General features: G+C 37.4%; 1 protein-coding gene across 3 annotated transcripts in view; it reads right to left on the bottom strand.

Moving 5' to 3' along the window:
• LOC149255334 (protein SAWADEE HOMEODOMAIN HOMOLOG 2-like) overlaps positions 1-23,765 on the bottom strand; it is a 50,011-nt gene that overhangs the window by 13,698 nt on the left and 12,548 nt on the right. For all 3 annotated transcript variants that reach the window (XM_089460459.1, XM_089460458.1, XM_089460460.1), the window contains exon 6: positions 11,964-12,027. In XM_089460459.1, the coding sequence (XP_089316585.1) occupies positions 11,964-12,027 (64 nt within the window). The remainder of the gene's footprint in view (positions 1-11,963; positions 12,028-23,765) is intronic.

Raw genomic sequence — 23,765 nt, 5'->3', positions numbered from 1 at the left:
TCCTAGTCTTGTCTCCGAAGCATTGCATTCCAGCACGAATTCCTGGGTGAAATCAGGTAAAGCAAGTGCTCATCACCTCCTTCATCCTCTCGAATGTTTCTTGTGCTTTCTCCAACTAGTTGAAGGCTCCCTCTTTGGTGAGACCTATATGAGGAGTTGTTAACCGTGAAAACCCCTTAACAAATTTCCTGTAGTAAGTGCAAAGACCAAGGAAGCTCTTCAACTCTGTGACATTATTTAAGGTGGGCTATTCAATGATTGTCTGGATTTTCTTCTAATGCACCTTTGCATATTCCCTAGATAGAGCACCTTTGTCATGCCAAACTCACACTTGAACTCTTTCGCATACAATTCCTTCTCCAGAATTCCCAGCACCTTGTCCAAGTGCCTAAGTGGTCTTCCCATGTCTTATTGTAGGCCAATATGTCATCGAAGAAGACCAGCAAGTACTTCTGCAACTACTTATTAAACACATCGTTCATACAAGACTGGAAGGTCACAAGAGCGTTGGTTATCCCAAATGGCATAACCACAAACTCGTAGTGCGCATAGTAGCACCTAAAAGTTGTCTTTGGGATGTCTTGCTCCCGAACCCAGACCTGATGATAGCCAGAACGAAGATCAGAAAATATTTGTTCCCTTTCAACTCATCAATCCTGAGAATAAGGTATCGGTTCTTGATTGTTTTCTTATTGAGAACCCAATAGTCTATACACATCCACAAGGTGTCGTCCTTCTTCTTAGCCATCACTACCGAAGAAGCGAGCGGACTAGAGCTCAAGCAAATATGGGCCAACCACAACAGCTCCTTTATGGCCTTCTCATTTCAACTTTATAAAATTTGGGATGTCAATAAGGAGTGGTTATACTATTTGCACACCCTCTTCAAGTTCTATGACATGTTCAAAGCCTCTATCTAGTGGTCTACCTAGAGGAATGTCAGCAAAAACGTTATGATGTTTACGAAGTAATACTTGTAAGTCCTCTAAGTGCAGTTGTGGATGATTCGGTTGCCTGTTGTCTGTAATAAGGCATTCCACTGCCCACTCAATATCACCTTGTCTCAATACAGCCTCCATGTAGTGGGATGATACAAGCTTGGGCGGGTATTTATGCATGGCTATTAAAACTACCTTCTTGCCATCTACTGGATCGTTGAACTCCATCTCCATGTTCCGATGGTCTATGGTGTACTTTCCGATGTAGTAAAGCCACTGACACCCCAGCACCACATTAGCGTCTGATGCATCCACCACAAATAAATACTCTGACACTGTATAATTCCCCATGGTGAGTTGTAGCTTGGGAATATACCTGTTGCAATTCATCTGATGTTTCCCTGGTATGACGACTGTAAAACCATCGAACTCCTCAATAGGAATTCCCCTCTATTCCACCAACTCTGCACCACCGTCAACCAGTGTTGTCACCTTGTGTCCGGCTATAACCCCCCCTAACTCTGAAAGTCTGATATTTGGGGAATCCCGACATAGAGGCTAAAATAGGAGATTTTCCCTCTGCATGCAAGGACTCACCTCCAACAATCTAGTGCATTTGCCCCTGTACCTGTCCATATACCTGCTCCTCATCCCCCTCATCATTGTCACTCTCCAAGTACACCTCAATGTAGTGAGTCTTGCCCACTTTGTCTTTGCCAGCACACTTGTGCCCTGATGCCCATGGCTCCTGACAACTGAAACAAAGTTTCTTCTTCCTCGGGTCTTTCCAAGTCTCCTCATCCATCTTCGGTTTCCCGGTCCACTCCCTTTGAAGGGGTTTGATCTCTTTACCCTTCTGAGGGAAAAAAAGGTTTAGGAGTGAATTTATTTTTGGAAGCAGCATCCTGTAAGTCCCTAGTTAATTGATTGTCGCATGAAGTGTGGTGGGTTCAAAACTCTTGACCCATCCACATAGAGGATCTACCAATCCCTCTACAAATAACATCACCGACCTAGCCTCCATAATATCCGTGACCATGACCGCTAGCCTCTGAAACTTTGCAATATAAACCTTTGGGCTACCTGTTTGCTTGAGTTGTGCCAGCTCTCTAAAGTAAATCTCTGATTCTTCCTGTCAAAGCACTCAATAAACCTATGAGTGAACTCTGTGTATGAGGTGATGTTGTTATGCCCCAATGTCAGCAACCCATGGTACCACCACTCATGGGCCTCACCATCCAAGTGTAGAGTGACTAGCTTAATAGGCTCCTCCTTAGTCATCTGATGTAACTGGAAATATGTATCTAGTTTTTGAACCCACGATCGAGCTAAACACTTGGTTGACCCAACAAAGTTGGGGATGGTCACATTCCCGAAAATTTTTTGTAGCTCTTGATTCTGCTTTCAAACCCTCTGAAATGGCTTGGGTCTGATTTTCAATTGAAGGTGGAAAAAATCAGTGAAGCTCATGGCAGACTGAAACTCCTGTCCCAATGCCCTGTACTCCTCCATGTACTCTGCATAGGGAATTCCATGACTAGACTGTTCAGGTATGTACTCTGGTGTCTCATGTATAAAATGAGGCATCTTGGGTCGGGATATTTTAGTGGCAGTGCGTGATTGGTTCTGCACATGGTTACGAGCCTGACTGCCTTCAGCAATGTTTGACCCTTCCCCATTCAGTGGCTCCTTCCCAATGGAAGTCCTTGTATTTGACATACCTTTCATTAAGTCTACCATCTCCTTCTGGCCTCTAGCTAAGTCATTTATTGCATTTAGTAAACTGTTAAAGGCTTGTTCTGCCCTGTCAGCCATATCAGGCTCTTCAATCTCAGGTGTTCCTTTTATCTCCTTCCCCTTTTCTAGTGTCTCTTCGCTCTCCGTATCGAGGATGTCTTCCTCTGTAATGGGGTTTGGTTTGTTATATGGGTATCTTCTCCTGTAAGGAATCCCTATATAAGGATTCTCCTGTCATGTACTCACTGTCAAGTTACAACTGAACCACTCAAATTATGTCCTTGCAACAATAACCCACGACTGAGCCAAGATTAAGACTCTGATACCACTGTAAAATTTCAATATAAAGTTTCTAAACTTTTTGTTTGATTTTCAGTGAAATATTGCTTCAAATTGTTGGTCTATAATTTGTTGTAGCTTAAATCTCTTCGAGTTTGTTCTGTGGTCACTATTTTTAATATTTCCATAGGCACAATAGACTCCAAAATGCACTTATAAATTTAATAAGCTTCAAAACTTACAATGGATTGATAATAGACAGTGATAACTATAGGGAAGGCATTTCTCATTTTAAAGTTAGATATATACAGTGACAGATCTGATAGATAGCACCTGGTAACTGAAGTCTGATACAGCCAATAGGAACAAATATAAGCATGAACAAGAGTCCTTAGAATATGACTCCAGCAATTGCTTTAGAATTACGCCGCCCTAAAAACATATGCAGGCTCTATTTTGCCACTGCCCTTGTATCACCAGCAGTCCCACGCCCTGCTTGTTACTGGAATAAACGCAGCCCAAAGAGGAGTCTCCAACAACGCCAAATCACCAATGGTAGATTGTTGAGTGAATTCAAAGATAAGATTACACATGGGAAAAGGAGGACTAAGGGCATTCTTGGATTCGAGTCGGTGACCAAATTTGAAGGGCGAATTTGAAATTTAGTTTGAAAGGTATTTCTTTACTTTGTCTTCATAGTGGAATAGTAAGATTAACCTCGAAACCAACCCACATTTGAGTCATCACTCTACTTAGTGTCTTCTACAAGCTTTCAACCAAGGCCCTCACAATCTGAATGTAAAAAGTGGCTTACAAATTGTCTGAGAGAAGCAGAAGAGATTAATGCCCCTGGGTTCTTACTGGAGTCCACTAGGATACAACAAAGAATTCGAGGTATTTTTCCTCTAGATGGGTCTGATATGGTCAAAATTCATTTTGTTAATGACTCCCTTACATCATTAATCTTGGAACAAAACTCGATGGAGGATGCTAGGGGTTGCTTGGATATTTTTGTAATGCCTTTAGAATTGTGGTTAGTAAATGAAAAATTGACTATTGATTAGTTGGGAATGATGATCCACCAGATTGGTTCTCATCCTTATGGAATTGGGTAAAGTCTACAAAGATTGTTTGTTATTTAGGAATTTTGTTTGCTAGTAGTCTTTTAGTTCTTGATATGTGGAATCAGTGTCTTAAACAACTTCGGTCCAAGCATATATTTTGGTAGTATAAGGATCTCCCCTTTAGCAGTAAGCTTACTATGGTTTCATGCAACCTTCAAGCCTCCAACACGCATTATGTGTCATGTCTCTTGTTGGATATCAAGTTGGTTGCAATTCAAGGGACTGGAACAGATCCTCAAGTCCTATTTTAAAGAATACAATGATGAGAGAGTACTTATGGCTCCTTAAGAAGAGTTTATTCTATGCATAGGGAGGAAGGGGGTCTCAATGTAATTGATGTTGCGAGTGAGGACATATTTTGGCCCAAAATGGATTTTGAATGCCTTGAAGGTTTTGCCCCATGTCAGATCCTCTTATGTTATTGATTCTAGTATGCCCAACATTTGTTGTTAATCCAAGGACCATTAGGGCTATTTGATATCATCTCGCCCCCACACCTCTTTAACGTGTCAAGGTCAATCATTTGTTGGAGATTGTGAGAGGCTTGGAAGTTTATTACCGCTATGGTTAGATGGAAATTCTCTAGGAACGATGCAAGTTTGGACTCGGCTTGCTGCCCTATTTAGAGTTTGCTTCATCAAGGGCAATGATTTCAAAGTATCCTAGATTTCATGCACACAAATTTAGTAAGAAAGGCATGTTCTTGTAGAGAGACCTTTTGGATTTCGAGGCTCGGGATTCATTGGATTGGAGGTTGTTCACTCTTCAAAAGGCAATATTGTGCTCTAATAAGTTGGCTATCAAAGATAGCATGGGACTACTTCCTCTTGAAGAGAAATATAAATGGAACACATATATGCAAGGCCCCTTTGGGGTTGGAGATTTGAGAAGCAAATTCAATACTATGATACCAAACAATAAAAAATTACCCTCTTATGCATTAAAAGCACCCATTATCTCCTAGTTTAAATGCCATAGGGGCATCTTTTACACCAATGTTGACTAGAATCATCAATTGCATAGTGTTTGGTTGTTTTTTCCTAGTTACTTGTTTATCAAGGGTTGCCTTCCAAAGCTAACCATGCCAAAAGTGGGATGAGAAATTGTCTTTGCCTTTGTTGCAACCACTCAAAGACCTTGAAGCACATTCTATCGGAGTGCAATTTTGTTAATTCTCTAGATCTTGCTGGAAATATGTTTAAGATCGACATTCAATTTTGTTTCAAGTCTAGCTTCATTGGCATGCAATGTTATTTGGTGATTTGGGAGTGCAAGTTTGTTAATTCGCTAGATCTTGCTGGAAATATGTTTAAGATCGACATTCAATTTTGTTTCAAGTCTAGCTTCATTGGCATGCAATGTTATTTGGTGATTTGGGATCTCCTTTGTTCTTTCTCGTTTCACTAGCAATTGGGACTATTTTTATTTTATTGTTTTATTTACCATCTAGAACCTAAGGTAATAATATGTGTTTTCTGATGAGATCAATTCAATCCAATCCTTTTATCAATCTTGGAAAGAAGAGGGTAGGTTTGTGATTGTCCACCAAAGGCTACCTTCTAATTAAAAATGCCAAAGAGTTAAAAATAGTAGCTTTTTCGGAATTTATTGTAACGTTAATAGGTATAAGAAAAAGAATATAATGCTCCATTGTATATATCCTTGTACTTTTATTTTCAAATTTCTCGTGAAAATTCTTTGGTTAATATAAGGCATATTTTTCCAAAAAAAAAAGATTAAGTTACCCTTCTACTGCCATCAAAGAAAAATATTACACCTAACTAGATAAAAGAACAATATGTATACTAGATATAAAAAAAATAAGAACAAATGTGTCCATGCATCCTTCTATATAACCCCGCCTTTCCCGCCTTTCCTTTTGCAAGTTCCCAGTATGAACCCAAAAGGCAAAGATCGATGTGGACCTATGTGGCATATTTCATACTAGCTTGTATGGCTCATATCATGAGCCCCCAATATTCCAAAGGGCCTGCAAGATATGATCCCTACAATCCCATGAAACAAAAAGGGGAGGGAAAAGATGAACATCCAACTTTAAACATTGATAACTAGCATATATTAAATATTATTTAATATCAATTATTTGATGTGAACCCCTACTAGTTCACACACATGGAAGAGTGGCTAAATCTGCAAGGTGGAGATGGTGTTTGATTGGGGGAGTTTGTGATAAAGCTTCTTTTATATGCTGATGATCTTGTATTGATTTCTAAACCGACCTATGGATTGCAGATGCACCTATATGCCATTGAGAATTTTTGTAGAGCAGTGGGGATGCAAGTCAATACTAGCAAGACCAAAATAATGATTTTCTCTAATAAAATGAAGCAAAGCCAACATACGTTCTTCTTTGAAGGTAACATTCTTGAAGAAGTAAATGAGTACAAGTACCTCGAGATTGATTTCAACAACAAACTTAATTGAGAGGACTGCAGAAAAAAGAGAAGTTTAAAAGGGTGGAAATCATTATATGCTCTTCAAAACAGATGTAGAGAGGCAGAGTTATGGGATTGGAAAATGATTAAAGTAATTTTTGGACTCCTAGTTTGTCCAATGATGCTATATGGATGTGAATTGTGGGCTAGCAGCACCCCCATCTCAAAATGGAAACAAATTGAAAAAATCCAAAAACGCTTGGTCATGAGCAAGTTCAAAATAAAAAGTTTGGTACCTTATGAGATCATGTTGAGTGAAACAGGAACAACTCCCATCGAAGCAATTGCTATGGTGCGACTCATAAGATATCTAAAAAGAATTGAGCAAATGGGGGTAGGTAGAATCTAGATCGCCTAATGTTATCTTCAATGAAGGCATGAGTGAAAGAAAGAAAACATGGGTGAGACAAAACTACACATGGATGTAAAAATGGAATATCTACTTAAATGCTTGTCCCACAAATAGCAAGGAGCTAAAGAATTTTGTTATGGAGAAGTTTTGTAAACGGGCATGGGGAAAAGAGTTGGGTAGAAAAGGGAAGTACTACATTGAGGAATTCAACCCTGCGTGTGATCAACAAAAAGAGTACATTGGAGCTAGCATTTCGTGGAGGGCAAACGTTCTTATTGCTCAATTAAGAACCAACTCGCATCAACTTCGATGTGAAACAGGACGATGGAAAAGGCCTAAAGAAGCTTGGGAAAAACGGGTGTTACTTTTCGCACGTGTGGGGCAGTGGAATCGGAAAAACATTTCATTTTGGAATGTGATGCGTTCAAAGACATTAAAGAAAGTTATGGGAATATATTAGCATCGGTTTCTTGGCATTGTCTTTTTAGCGAGGGGATTGTTAGAAGGTTGGGCCAACTCATCATCAATTTGAATAAGAAAAGGATTGAATTGCAAAAGGCGAAAAGCCGAGAATTGATGATCCCATAGACTATTTTTAGTCTCGTGGACATTAAAATATCATTTCATGTACAACATATATAAATTAAAGCCAATGTATACATGTGTGCCTACATATACAAGTACCACCCGACATTTCGTTATGGTATGCTCACCCTTATCAATGAAAAGGGCATGATGCATGTGGACCACCAAGACATGAACCATATGGATTCATAGGGCTCATGCCATACCAATCCACAATGTTCCAAATGGCTACAACATATAAGCACTACAAATTCATATGACGAAAAAAGCAGTGCAAGGAAGAACAAAGAACGATGAAGATATAACAAACTTATACTAATCATTCTATCATCTCACTTATTTGAATAGAGCCTAAACTACCATATAATTTCTTTTAGCTTTGATGCGAAGTATACATATCAAAAATAGAATATGATAAAAATTGAACATTTTAAAATTTATGTAAGAAACAATTTTACTTTTGAATTATGTGAGGATTTTTTGTTAAATCTTTGTAAGATCTGTAATATGTAGAAACAATAATGTAAAGGTAATTCTTTCTAACATAATTAATTGATTTGCTAACTTTGAACTAAGCAAGGAGCAATGCTCTTTACAACTAGGGTTTCACCCTAGTTTCTACACTCTAAACCCTTCTAATTGAATCTCTAGAGATAACAATGGCATCATCCCCTACTCACCCACCATCTAGTGACAACATAATGGTCTCAGCGGACTGTGCAGATGCCCCTTCCCTTCGCATCTCACATCCCCCTTGCATCCGATGCAAACCTTTCTCAACTCTCATTAGGTGTGTTGAGACCCCCTATACGCAGAGGTCCTTCAAAGAAGCCCTCTTTCCTTCATTACCGCCATCAAAATCAAAAAGTTTTTCCTGATTTAAGACTGCTAAAGCTAAAATAGTCTCGATGACAAAAGGTGCTCAGAGTGGACAAAGTTTTACTTGAAGCATGGCTTGATTTATCGATTCAATGATTTTTGGCAGCTGCTAGTGTATCTCAAAGTTTAGCAAACCCCTCCTTTAGGAAAAGGCCTTCATTTACCCTTGTGTTAAGAGCTTTTGCATAGTAGAGTTGATTCAACAGCAGATCAAGATCTTATTTTTCATTCAAGCCCATGGTTTTAAGCCAAATTGGGCATCTACTTAAATACATGGTTCCCTACCTTTGACCCCACTATGGACGCCCTCTCATTCGTGCCTATTTGGGTGAGGACTCCCAATCCACCTTTGCAATTTTTGGCATTGGATACACTAGAAATGATAGATCAAGGGCTAAACAAGTTCTATTTTTGTTTTGCAGCAAATAGTGAAAAGGCATTATACCACCTACGCACAAATGTTCATTGAGACGGATCTTATCCAAAGGACTCAAAAGTTTAGCCAGAGGCCATAGATTATGTATGGAAATAGAAACTCAATTACAAATAGAGGACATTTTGATACAGAGAATGACATGATGTTGCACATGCAGCAATTCAATGCCCTAATCACAAGTTGGCATCCTTCTCAAAGCCCCAAAATTATGTTGGGAAGCACTCAAAAATAAAATCAAATTGCAGATCCCCTTGATGGCATGGCACTTCTAAGGATCAATTAGTGGATCCCATAGCCAAACCCCCCACAAAAGCAGACATTGGCATCACCTCTATTTCGGGTCCAAACATGGTATGAAGGAGTGAGCTATATTTTTTTGTGCAGAAATAGTGAAAAGGCATTATACCACCTATGCACAAATGTGAATAGAGACAGATCTTATCCAAAATATGTGAAATTTTGGGCAGAGGCCATAGATTATGTATGGAAATAGAAATTACAAATAGAGAACATTTTGATACAGAGAATGACATGATGTTACACATGCAGCAATTCAATGCCCTAAACACAAGTTGGCATCCCTCTCAAAATGCCACAATTATGTTGGGAAGCACTCAAATATAAAATCAAATTGCAGATCCCTTTGGTGGCATGGCACTTCTAAGGATCAATTAGTGGATCTCATAGAGAAAACCCCCAAAAAAGCAGAGATTGGCATCACCTCTACTTCGGGTCCAAACAAGGTATGAAGGAGTACTTAGAATTGTTGCCAAATCACACAAAATCTCACAGGAAGTAGGGACTAGTGATTGACGAAATCGCCACACCAATATGAACCATGAAGGACCTCAATCCCTCAAAAGGAAGGAATTGGTGGATAAGATACCTAGATTTGAAGAAGGAAAAGTTGCACGGAAAGTTCTTGCAACCATGCCTAACCATGTGAAAAGCAATGGAACACAACCATAATATTGAACCCAGGCTCTCTAATTCAAAAGAGGAAGTGCTTCTGCCACACCTCACACCACAAATTTTCAGTTTCATTCCACTTCGTCAACTAAGCCCCAATGCACAAAGACTAATTGAAACGTGCTTCTGAAGCAAGGGTGGAAGAGGACATACTATGTCTACAGGAACCTATTACAGCCAACCAAGAAAAGTTAAAAGAATGAACCAAAGGTGATCAAGAAGAAGCTGAACAAGACTCAAGTTTCAACATATGTAACCAAGCACTGCCATGTATTTTAGCATGTATTGCTTATGTCAATCACTATGCACCAAATTTGTAAGGATCTGTCCATGTAATTTAGGGAAAAATGAATTCAGGAAACACAATAGGCACAAACAAGAAAGTTGAAGACCCTTCAAATTTTGTGTTTCATCATTGTACAGGTTATGTGTTATAAACATAATAAGTAGCGCAAGTTTTCTTGTAATATTACGCTGCAGATCTTTTTATACCAAACCTAACTGTTTCTGATTAAAACAAATAATAATATAAAAGGTATAACTTCATAAATCCTAAAGGTTTTATAGCTAGATCAATGAAGAGAGACTAATTCAATCTATCTTTCAATACTAGAATTTTTAACCATTGCACTTACCACGCTTTTCAAATCTCTTACATCACTCGTGATCTTGTCATATTTAAGAAATATTTGGATTGTAACTTTTAACTTCTACAAATTTACTATTCCTCTTTTATTCTCCGAGATAAATACTATTTTTTTGTAAGTTCGACATTGGTGAGGCTACAGCATGGTCATGTCCAAGAACAACACCCAAATAGGGTGGGGTATTGAATCGGCGACTTAATATCTAGGAGTGCCTTAACAGCGCACCCGATCACCATCTATCCAAGACCCCGTGGACCAGAGATAAATACTATTAAATAATAATAATCATCTAATTTTTAGGTAATGGCCAAACCAAACACCAAATTGGTTTATGAGACCCCCTTGTTTGTGGAACAAGAGACACATCTTCATGCAGTGATTTGATTGATAATGTCTATGGAGGTGTATATATTCTATCCCCCTCTAGATTTGAACCTGTGACCTCATAGGAGGAAACAAATGCTCTTAACCATTATGCCCACTCAATCTATAAGATAGTACATCTAAACTATATCCAACACCTTAACACAAAGTAATCGAAGAAAATATGCTTTGAAACTAATCACATTTTTCAATGATTTTTGGAATCAATGCATGTTTTAAGTTGGGGCAAAATTGGCGTTTAAGTTTATTGGTGATCAGTTTCTTGGTTAAAATCAAACTTTCACCTTTGAATATAAATACTATGTGAATGACTTTGTCTACTAATAATATATGTGGTTAATAAAAATGGGTCCAATTAAGTGTTTGTTGGTAGCAGTGTGTGAAATTATGTGTTTGTTGATTATCGAATTTAACTGAAGGATAAAGAAAACGCGGTGCATTACAGATAACTATTATTTATCTTGTGCGTCAGTCAACTACCAATAAATTTGCGCAACATATTCCGTCTATTACCTGGAAACTTTCGTAATTCAAAACTGATTACATGCAACTAACTTTGTGATAACTTCATATATGTTTAAAGACAGGCTGCCTGTTTGTAACTCGATATTTTTCTGATTGCTTAAGCTGATGTTGTGCTTGCAGAGACCTTATTTCAAGAGAAATATTGACCTATAGATTATCTTATTTTCCAATATTTCCAGATTTAACTTGGGGCACTACTAAAAGATTGAAGTCTTGTATTATTTATTTAGCTACCAAGGCTTTTCTTTCCATGTATGAACCTAAACAAGCTATGCAAGTTACGGTGCATGTGTTCATGCATTTCTGTTGAAATTGTTTGCTCGAGGAAACAAAATTACATTTGGAAGTGTGCTGATTATGTAATTCCACTCGTTTGGTTTAGCACCCTGATTTTGGTAGTATACAAAAACAACAGTGAACCTGCATAAAGAAGCTTTAAATCGTTTTTTCAGTACTCCCTGCAAAAGAAACACAGATCTGCATTTTGCTTGATTAATAGGAGATGGGACATTAGCTATCTTTTAGTTTTACAAATTTCAGAAAATACAAAATGTTCTCTGATATTTGAGAAGAGAAAATCAAGGTAGAAGCAGAGTTTCCAATGTAGATATATGCACACTTCAGTCAATATAAAAGAAGATAGTTCATTTACCATGCCCCATCTCTTGATGATTTTGCCTCAAACTCCATTTCTGCAGCATCTGGAGCCTTTCTTCCTGTGAAAACCAAAAAAAACATTAATAACACAAGAAGACATAATATAAGTATAACTTGAGCCTTGGAGATTGTCAAAACAGATTCTCAAGAAGTTCACAAGAAAGAATACAATAATGGAGATTCTTACGATCAAACCCAAATGTCCCCATGAATAGCACATTATCACCTGCATATTTTCGTGCACTAAGTAATATGTTCATAAAATACTTATATCAGATTGGTGTTTAAAAGAGCAATATTCTTGGGCACAACTAGTAGCGGCAAGTCATAGACTGAAACACTCGTAGTGGCAACTGTGGGAAGCCTCCATATGTTTTAAACAATATAAGCTTCAAAGAAAGAGACATTCATGTCTCATGGCAAATATTTTTAATGTAACTATAGTCTTGGACACTGAATCTGGCAATTTTTCCCAAAAAAACTTAGAAATCAAATATTGTCAAATCTCAGGCAGTGGAGAATTCAATTGGCCATAAAATTCATTAAAAAAATGTCAAGATTTGCTTTTTGTTAAACATATTAAAACAATACCACACACACACACACACACTTCTAGCCACATGGGTTAAGTCAATCAGTTTATACCAACCATTTCAAGGCAGAGATTGCTGAGAAGTCATGGGTTCAAGTCCAGTGGAGTCCCTCCACATTAGGACTACATGTACACCGGTAGAATTTACACTTTTTTAGCCCAGTGTGCCAGTTTGAGTGGTTGAGTGCCTTCAGCTTCATGCAAGAGGTCTCGGATCAATCCCCCAAGTTGGCTGCCAATGTTGTGTGCTTCACTCAATTTCCCTACCAAGTCAAGCACTGTAATCAGCCTTGACAAGATTACACTGGTTACTATCTGTGAAATGCAGAGAAGTACCTAGGGATTCCCCTGCAAAGTTTTCCTTGAAAAAACGAAAAGCACACAAACTCTTTTGAAAGTTCAAAGAGCACAAGGGGTGAGCTCAACTGGTCACTATTGTCGGGCATTGGGCTAGATCTGTGCAGACGAGTGCCTGTTTCAAATCCTACTAGGTTAGGCACACCAGACTATGCTGACAGGTTTATTAGTGATACCATCCACGAACGTGGGGAAGCATCACTTGCATTTCCCTACAAGGTTTTCCATGGAAATACACACACACTTTTAAAAAATATAATGACATTTGAACTTTTTTTCAATCTTGACATTTTTTTGGTTACACTTGAAATTAAAAATATCTATAATTGTTTTTTGGTTGAATATACGAAGTTAAAATGAAATTTATATTATTTATTTTCATAAAATATAATAGTGTAGACCTGGAGTCAAAGAAAATCTGATAACTGGTATGTGGCCAAAAGCCAATAGTTTTATTGCCAAGGGCAAGGAAATTTGACCAAATGTCAGGTAGGGATGACCCCACAATATCAGTCCAAGTTGGGCTCTGATACCAACATAATGAACAATAATTCGTATATGGAAATATCCAACATAAGCACGGAGTTGAAATCCATACTAGATATAATTGATAATGAATGAATGATAAAAGCGATAGATGATATGAAGAACCTTGTGACAATAGACTTTATAAGCATTAACCAGTTATGAAGGAGAAAGGTTATGTCACTTAGGTTGTCTCCTAGTTAATTAAATTATTATCATTATTAAATCAATATTACTTTTGGCCCATAATATTCAATCATTATGATGGAGTCAAACATTATGATAGATGCAAATTTACTTCCGCAAACTATGTGCTCCTCTTACATCGTTACACTCCATCATGTTCATTATCCCCTCTTCTGAATGCAGCAGCAACTCCATGGAATGTTGCCTTCCTTCCATCAATGACCGCAAGCTTATCATCATTGCAACTGATACCTTACAAAATGTACTAAGGCAATGTCATCTTTACAAAATGACAATAAGACAACAGCATTTCTCTCTATTAATCAGAACATTGCCTACTTTGGTGTACCAAAACGTCTATTGTCTAACCAAAAAACCCATTTGAAAATCGTTTGTTTAAAACCATGTCAACCAGGTTAGGTTTCACCCATGAGTTTGCCACACTGTATGACCCCCAAGCAAATGGCCAAGTTAAAGCCGTAAACAAAATATTGAAAATAATGTTATAGAGGATGGTGGATTCTCATATTATGGGCTTATCAAACCTATGTTAAGACTACCATTATCTTTATACCTTTTCAACTCATAGCATCGATGCAGCCTTACACATAGAATGCAAGCTCCCTTCCTCAAAAATTGTTATCGAAATTCTCCTCCATATCATCATCGTGTAGTGGTTATTATTCTTGTAAAGTTTAGATGAGCAACACCATAGCGCTCATACAAACATTGAGGTGAAAAAAAAAAAATTCCAAAGTGTTGTACGATTAACATGTACAGCCCTGCATTTCTCCAAGGATAATCTTGCACTTCCATACGACATCATTAAGAGAAATTAGGACATGCAAACTTTGAACCTCTATGTTATGGCTCATTTATAATCCACCATATATTGCAAAAGGGGAATACCAGCCCATTCAACACAATGCATCCCTCATCAAGCAACTTGTTAACAAGTTGTACATAAAGAGATTCTATAGATAATGCCCATCAACCCCTTGTATACTGTATCATAATTTACATTTATGCATCCTTTTCATTTGCTTTTTACCTTTGGGTTTCAGCATATACATGTTTCCTTCCTTTCTGTGAGTTGGCTACAAAATCCTTTATATCTTGGAATTCTCCAATGAGGCAAGCCCTATCCCCTCATACACAAAACTTAGCCTCCATAGCTAGGACTCTCTATTCTGCTATGCACAAGTTGTTGCTGTTGAATGGTGTCGCCATTGATGTCAAAGTCAGTTCTTTAACATCTTTAATATAACATGAACGCTTTTAATATATGCCAATGGATTACAATAATTGAAAGTACCAACGGACAAGAAGCCCCGGAAGAGAGGAAAGGAAGCCCAAAGCCATGAAGCCCCACTTTCCCCGCTCTTGTTGTGGGCCGTCGCAAATGAATGAGGAGGAACATATTAGACCATCATCATCTGATTGTACTCATCATGTCGTTTCCAATTGTAGGTGGCATGCCATGTGGCTCCTCACAGTTGACGAGATATGCCCTCTTAAAATTTGAACCCTGAAGTCTTGGTCAAGGTGCCCCAAAATGAATGGTAAAGGCAGCTCTATGATTGGTCCCAAAACTTGGTGTAAAAATAAATGTTGCTTATGTTAAATTTTGGGTAAATACTATGGGTCTTAGCAGTTGCAAAAAGGGCCTCCCTCTCACCCTTTTCATTGACCAAGTCGGCCCTTAAAAGAAGGATTTTATTTTTGAAAATGATTTTAAAAAGGCATTCAGTTCGGCCTCATTATGGAGGTAATTTTTAAATTAAATTTGAATTTATTAGGGCAGGTTGGCCTTCCTTTTATGCCCCCCTTTTTCAACTATAAATAGGGCACTGTGAGCCCTTGTGCATATCATCTTTTTATTGTCATTCAAATGTGAAATTAGCTCTGAAGTGAGGGTGAATCAATCTTAAGTTTGTGACCTAGTGTCTGTGGCATTGTGATGTTAATATCTGTTCTGGCACAAGGGTGTATGGACTGGGCGTTCAGGACAGCGATTTCGTTCTCTTGTTCTTTTAGGTTCTGGCACAGGTTCTGGGCACAAGATTGAATCTAATAAGTCGTATAGCTCCAGTCCTGAAGAACACTCCATTCTGGTGTGGTGTGGTAAGACTTCGCCCTGACATGAAAATATAGCAGTGCAATGGTTGTCTGATAAAAGCATGTGCAATGATAGTCTGCACATTTCCTGAGTGGAGCAATGGTCTATCAATGCAACTTTAGATTGATGCGATGATGCAAAGAGCAAGCAGTGCTCTGAGTTAATGCAATGGTCTGTTCTGAATTGTAGAATGATCAGTAAATGCATAAGGAGCAATACGATCTGTCTATCACAATGATATTGGTGTAATGAGTTAAGCAGTCTCGAGAAATTTTGAAAGGTGGTTTTTGCAATTCCTTTGGACGATATTCATGTAGCTGATGGACAAATCATTCGGGCAGAAATTATGTCGCCATGAGGTTTGAGGTAGAGGTCAAGCTTGTTGTATGTTTACATCTGCGTAATTGGAGGTCAATGTTAATCTGAGTTAATGCAGTGTGTTCAGCTGAGGGAAGATGCCAAATGCATCACCTGTGGTGTGATCTGAGCATTGTGTATTGAATCAGCTGGAGATTGTTGATAATCGATGTGTGACAGTACGTATGTGTGTTTTGTGCCTAAGTATGGAGTAAAAAGGAGCACATTAGATTAAGTATGCAATCTGATGTGCGAGTTAGTGTGCGTGAACGCAGAGCAATTGGAACCCAACGAATACACCTGAGATCTAACAGATAGAATGTTGTATGTTGTGTATTGTCAGATCGAAATGCTGGTGTGTATGGAATCTTAGCTATTGTGCATTTTGATGGCCAGGGAATATGGATTGAGATGCTGGGTGTGTTCTAACAGTTTGATGGCAGCCTGAGTGAATGTGGAGGCTGATTGTATGCACCAGTAGGTTAATGATTCAGATCAAATGCAACTGAGCATGGAATGTTAGAGGTTGTGTGTTTTAGGTGCAGGAAATAATAAATATACTTCAGTGTTTAACCAGTATGCCTGAGCATTGATCAAAGTTTGAGTTGAAGTTTGAGATCAGAGGAAAAGTGTGGTTTCAAGTTTGTTGTTGTGGACAGAATTGTGTACTCCTGTATTTGTACCTGCCATAATAAGTTTATTGTAATATGTTGTTGCCGATGGGTTATGCTGCTGCTACTAGTATTGCTATTGTTCTGGGGTTAGCTATATTGCTGTCTGAAAGTGTGTAAACACTGCTGTCATTGATGATAGAGACAGTGTTGTTGATAAGAATTATGCTGCTGCAACCATGTGTTGTTCCTGGATACATTGTTGCTGGTCCTATGACATGAGCGCTCTATATGCTGAGTGTAAGAGTTTGTGAGAGGATATGGATGTATGGCGCTGCTAGGGTTTGTCAGTAAGCATGTATTGTTAAGTATGTATGATGAGCAGAGAGTGTTGATTTTGGCAGTGTTGATGTACTGAGCAGAATTGGTTGTTGAGCAGAGTTTGCATTGCAGAGCTGGCTAATCTGCCAGAGGTTGTATTGCAGAGGTGTTTTGAATGGCGCTGCTAGGGTCTCACAAGTGAGATGCATTGTTTGAGCAAAAGAGTAGGTTTGTAATTTGATGATTTTTGTAGGCTGTATGAGCATTTAGGGTTTGTTGCTGCTTATGGCCAGAGGTTCCAGGGTTTGCATTACAGGTTGCTGTCCAGGCTTTGCCATTTAGATCAGATGTTGCATATGACAAAGAATACAAGTTTTGAATGCATTGAAGGTGGCAGCAGTGGGAGTGGAGAGATGGCTAGATCAAGTGCAGTGGCAATCTGAGGTTCTAGAAGACAATGTGATCTACAGCAGCATAATGTATCTTATTTGGTCATCTTTTATTTTCAGGGTGGTGCATGTAGGAGACAGAAAACTCCTCCAGGTTGGTCCCTATGAACATCTTCAATCTTCAGGGTGGTAGGGTGGTGCTAGGGCAAGATGGTGCCTGTGCAGCAAATTGGTGCTTGCCAGATGTGTGTGCATCTTTTCAGTTAGAGCTGATAAAAACAAGGGGTTGGTGCCTTCTTTTAGTTGGTGCTGGAGAATCTTGGAAGTTGGTGCTTCCTGTTGATGTAATCTTCAAGATATATATTAGAAGTGTTCCATGGTTTTCTCCCGTTTGTGTTTCCACGTAAAAATTTCTTGTGTAGTGTGCATTGTGTATGATGTTATGCATTGTTGAATTGTGTTGTCAATTGTCTAAGTTACCAGGATTCGGATCCGGATACGAATACAGATCCGGGTTCGAATAGAGATACGCCAACTTTTTGAAAAGCCAGGATCCGGATACGACAAGGAAACAGCAAATATAAACAAATATAAAATATTTTATAATTATTAAATTTAAATTTATATAAAAAATAAAAATAGAAACACATTTTTTTAAATATATAATTTTTAGTACTTATCAAAATAATTATTACAAGAATAATATCAAAATTAATGTATCATTTATAAATATAATTTAATTATATAAAAATATTTAAATAATATATATATATAATATTTTAAAAAAATTATTAATTTAAACAAAATTAATGTATCATTTATAAATATAATTTAATTATATAAAAATATTTAAATTTTAAATATATATATTTTTATATAATATTTTTAAAAAAATTATTAATTTAATAATTTTAAAATTAATACATCGTTTATAAATATTTAAACTTTAATTCATAGTTATTATATTTATATTAAATGGTTATGAAACTTAATTTATAAAAGTTACTTTTCTACACTTTAAAAAAATTTAAAATTTAATTAAAATATCTAAATAAATGTTTGGTGGCTTACCATATATGCATTAAAGCTTATAATAAGGAAAAAGTAACTAGCGGCAAACTAGAATAATTTATTATTCGCACTTTTGATTTTTTTCATTTTGGTTGACGCTCAATTTTCTAGTTTCACTGACACCCGTTAATAATTCATTTCTTAACCCGATAATGGTTTATTATTCCCTTTTCTGATTTTTTTCATTTTAGTTGACGTTGAATTATCCAGTTTCGCTGACGCCAGTTGAATAATTAATTTATTGACACATATTATTGGGTTATCCATTAACTCGTCCGCATATTTTTTCATTCTGATGTTTGCGCTGACGTCTGCTTCAGAATTTGGCGCTGACATCTGACAACTTAACACATCGACCAATGTTGGGGGCGTATCTCCTCGTATCCGGATCCGAATCCGTCTCCGATTCGGGGATCCGCGGATCTAGCCCTTTGGCCTGGTGGATCCGGTAACATAGTTAATTGTTAATGTTTACATGATATTATTCAAATGGTAAAAAGTGTGCAGTATTGATTCACCCCGCGCCCCCAATATTGGTGAATATTCCAACAATTGGTATCAGAGCACGTTCCTTCATAGCAGTCTAACCACTAGAAGATAGATCATGGAGTGCACTAGAAATGGAACCCCATTATTTGACAGACAGAACTATGTGTTTTGGAGTGGAAGGCTGAGAGCATTTGTGGAAGCCCAGGGATTTGATGTCTAGCACATTGTAGAAAGTGGATACAATGCACCTACCTCTCTTCCAACAAATGATGCCGGTAAGAAACTTTATGATAACAATGCAAAAGCTAGAAGTGCTATTTTAGGTGGCCTAACAAATTTCGTTTATATTAAAGTAATGCTATGTAAATCTACAAAAGAACTTTGGGATAAGCTTATAAACATATATGAAAGAGATGAGAAAGTCAAAGAGACCAAGTTTCAAATCTTCAGAGGGCAATTTGAGCAGCTGAAAATGAAGGAAGACGAAAATATTGCAGCCTACTTTCTCTGTGTTGATGAAATAGTAAACACCATGAAAGGATTGGGAGAACCAATAGAGAACAAAGTGATTGTTTGAAAGGTACTAAGATCTCTTTCAATGAGATTTGATTCTAAGGTCTTGTTGACCACTGGAGTGGCACTTGTAGATTTTTTTAAGACTCCATTCCCAAGGATGTACCAAAGGTTGCTTGTACCATTAGAGATCATCATATCACCAGAGTTTTTCAACTCTACTTCTTCTCATTTTCTTCTTCAATCATTATATTCCGCAGCCCTACGAGGATATTGTATAAATGTCACTAGCATGATGAATAAAGCCATGTAACAGGCCTAGGGTGTTGAAACTCGATCAGCAAGCAAGTCCACCTCGAAGTAATTTTGTTACTTTTTTAATTATTCTTGCTTTTAAGTGACGAATAATTTTTTAGGTTTGTTCACTCACTACTTTACTCCAAACACAGGGTGACAGCTAGAAGGTTGAGCCCCTAATGTATATTAGTGTCTAAAGTCAATGTATATTACCATCCTAGGTCATCTCTGAAATTTCGTGGAATTTGCCTAGGTCAAAGTAGGATATTTTAATAATTAAATTCCCCGCAAAACTGGATTTTTTAATTTTTTTTCTATGTAATGATGTAAATAAGTGGTCTTAAGAAATGTCTAGGGCGTGTGACTACTCGAAATTCATCTTCAAAGACCCAACATTATCCTAGGACCCACTTTGAGGGTCAAAAAAACGACTTATAGTCCCTCAAAAGCCAATTTTTCTAATTTTAGTGGCAAAAGTGAAAAAAAAAAATTCAAAAAAAAAAATCAATAATTGAAACAACAATAAACAAAAAAACAAAAACAAAAACAAACAAACAAAAAAATCCGAAGTCAATGGAAGTCAAACAAGTGGCATGGCATTTCCAATGAAAGTCAAAGATGATGCGGCAACCATGTGGGGCCCACCACATGAAATACAACTCGAGTCAAAACAAGTCAAAGGGTAGTCAAAGGTAGTCAACAAAGTTCCACGATGTTCATGAGGCACATCGAATTGTTAAAGTTCACTTTTGATTTAATTTAAATCAAGTTTGGAATTAAAGTGCACAGGTAAACTAAGTGAGTGGGAAGGAGCCCCACCTCACTAACTTTGATCTACGTGTAATCAACAAAGGGGATACCCACATGTAAATTAAAAAAGACCACACAGGCCCAATCAAAGTCTACATGCAGTTGTCAAAGGAATCTTAGCTCAGGTTTTATGATTTAGAAAGAAAGGAAGAAAATTATTTTAACATCCACAAGGCTAAAGATAGCCTATGGGACAGATCGCTTCTTCATTTGGTTGATGTATTCAGCCCTTTTCCTGAAAATTGCATAAAAATTGCATAAGGCAGCAAAAAATTGCTAAAGGTAGCAAAAAGTCCACGTAGGCAGCAAGGCTCCACGCACATGCCAAAAGGAACCTCCACGCAGATTGGTGGACAGGCAGTGAAGATTTTTTAAGGCAGAAAATCAAGGAATTAGCTCCACCTTTACGCTAGCATATCACAATAAATCTTAACGCATTTCCTTAAGTCATCTCCAGCTACACGCAGAGTTAATTAGAAGCAAGATTTAGTTGACAGTTCGATTGGGATTTGCATAGCAGATTTGGTGAAGCTTTGCCATTTCATTTCCATAACATGTGGCAGAACACAGAGAAGTACGCACCAGCCAGAGAAGGTGATACGCCTGTACACATGTCTGTTAGGAGGATTTATCACAGCAATTAAGTGCAGATTTGGAGGGAGTTTGCCTCCATTCACCTCAGCCATCTATACACTTGGCAAGCCTGTGACTTACATCAACCAACAATGAACAGGTGAAGAAGGCAGTATGTTGGGCAATTAGCTAATCCTCACTGCCACCTACAGCAGCCTTACAACTGTCATCTTGCCACTTGGAAATTCATTGGAGCATTGAGATCTCCACCACATCTACACTTGTCATTGGGATTTGCCTTGGAATCATCTCCCATTTTCTTATTTATACGAGTCTTTGGCTCTCATTATGTATCTTTGCAACGAACTATTGTGCTTGGGGAAGCTCTACTTCTATGTACACTTATGCTTTATATGAATAAAAAAAGACTTTGGGGTTCATTCATGGGTGTTTCTCTCTTGGAGGTTGTGCTTGGTCCAATGATAGTATATTTTTACGCTTATGTTTTATTTTGTTCTATTTTCTCATATGCTTTATAAAGTTGTGAATGTACAGCTATCTTACATTTACAGTCGTTAATTTGATATGCTCTGGGCTAGACAGCTCTATCTATTTTCACACAAATTCTACAGTTTGTTTGTCATTGTGTATTGTTTAAATCCATATGAGCTAATGTGCATGTGAAATTTTGTAAGGAACATCTTTGGATCGATTAGCAAGCGTGAGGCGAAGTCTTTAAGAGACCAACCCACTCTTGGCATAGCTCTCAAGGAGCTCCTATCGTTATTTGAATTTCATAAGTTTATCTTTTGAAAGTGTTTTGTTTTGCAGGGTCCCTTTTGACATAGTTTGTGCATAGGTCAATATTTCAATCAAATTTATCTCATAAACTCTTGTGCTTTCATTTCTTATCTAGCTAATCAAGAGCTCCTTATAAGCTAGACAAGTGATGGGGTTTTTTCCCATCACTTGATTTAGTTTTTGTATATTATATTGTAGCATTATCACTCATTTTGCATGCTCTTTTTCACACTAACTTTGGTTTTAGTTTTGCAGCCCTAACATTTTTGTTGTAGGTTCTCTCAAGCTTCAAGTTCCATTTTCAAGGAGGTCGTGGGCATTAGGAGGGCTTGCAAAAAAGGCTAGGTCGTGTATCACTTTGGGAGCTTGTATTTCCTAATTGTAGCACCATCTTCATCTCTCTTGAGGCTCCATACTTGAAGGAATTTCCTTGTGGTTTCAAAACCTCATATTGTACTTCCATCAATTCTTTGGGTAGCTCTCAAAGAGCCATTAACCTCATTGTAAACCATAATAATAAAAATTTTGCTTTTTGTGGGAATGTGGGTTCTACCCATTGGCATCCTATCTCTCCATTTAGTGAGAGAGCTTGTAGGTAGATTGATTGTTAGTTTCGACATTTCCATTTCTGCTCACATCTCATGCATGCTTTAAGTTGGAAATTAACATAACTACGCATCACATTCCCTTTCCCAAAGTTCACTACAATTCGCTTGCACCATTTACATTGATTACTACAAGTCACAAATTACATTCCATTTCATAGCGATTTATTTTTATGCAAACATCTCTTTAACTTGATAAATTTAACTTGGTAATTGTCTAAAATTCACTTATGCTTCATTATTGTGCAACATTTTCATATATTGAGTATTGATGCATTGTGTATTTGGGCAATTTCACTTTCCAAAGCAACCATTTATTTTATGTCAAGCTAATCTCTCAAGTTAAAGTTTCATTTCCCAAAGTTACTTTGGAAAATCTTACATGCACCAAGCATCACTAAAATTTACCTCCAACTTAAGTTGGTTGTATAGACTTTAGGGACCCTCCACCTCTATTGACTCCTCACTGTCAGATCTGACTTTTCGGGCGAGGGTGAAGTCTGGGGATAGGAGTTCAATTGAAACTTTGCTTTTGAATGCAACTAATAAAATAAACCAAGAGCACATCTACATCACATCTTTACTTTACTTGCAAATGCAATTTTCCTACTTATGCTATCTTGGATTTACTTGAGTCTTGTTTATATCACTTTATTTCAAGAGGCATTTATTATGCAAGTATTGTGAATTCTTTTACTTTTGCAACATTTAACTTTCTTGTACTTGGAAATTCTTTCATTGGTGCAATTCTATTTCAAAGTTATTTCATATGTTGTTGCTTTGATGATCATTTAAGCTCATGAGTAATTGATGTCATTATCTTGTCATTTGGGCATTTACTTTCAAGTACTATCTCCTTTATAGTTGCAATTGATGTTTATATGCTTATCTTGGTCTAACATTTGATTTTGCAGGATTGTCTATCATTGTATCTTGATTTTATTTTTGAGCAAGCTATTGTTATTTAGTTGAAGGCATTGGTCTATACCAATGTTATCGGAGCCGAACCAGTCATCGAACCGAAAAACCTTGTGAACTGGGAATTGGAAAAAAACCGGATAAACAAACAAACAAACAAACAAAAACCGGTTTACCCAAAATACACAAAATATTCATATTTTAAAGAAAAAGAGATATATTCATGTACATCCATATGAATCCAAACCATTTATACACAAATA

This window comes from Pinus tabuliformis, chromosome 7 (genome assembly GCF_031772625.1).
Source record: "Pinus tabuliformis cultivar Carrire ecotype Pingquan chromosome 7, CPIR1, whole genome shotgun sequence".
Classification (NCBI taxonomy): domain Eukaryota; kingdom Viridiplantae; phylum Streptophyta; class Pinopsida; order Pinales; family Pinaceae; genus Pinus; species Pinus tabuliformis.
This window is presented reverse-complemented; position numbering and strand designations above follow the sequence as displayed.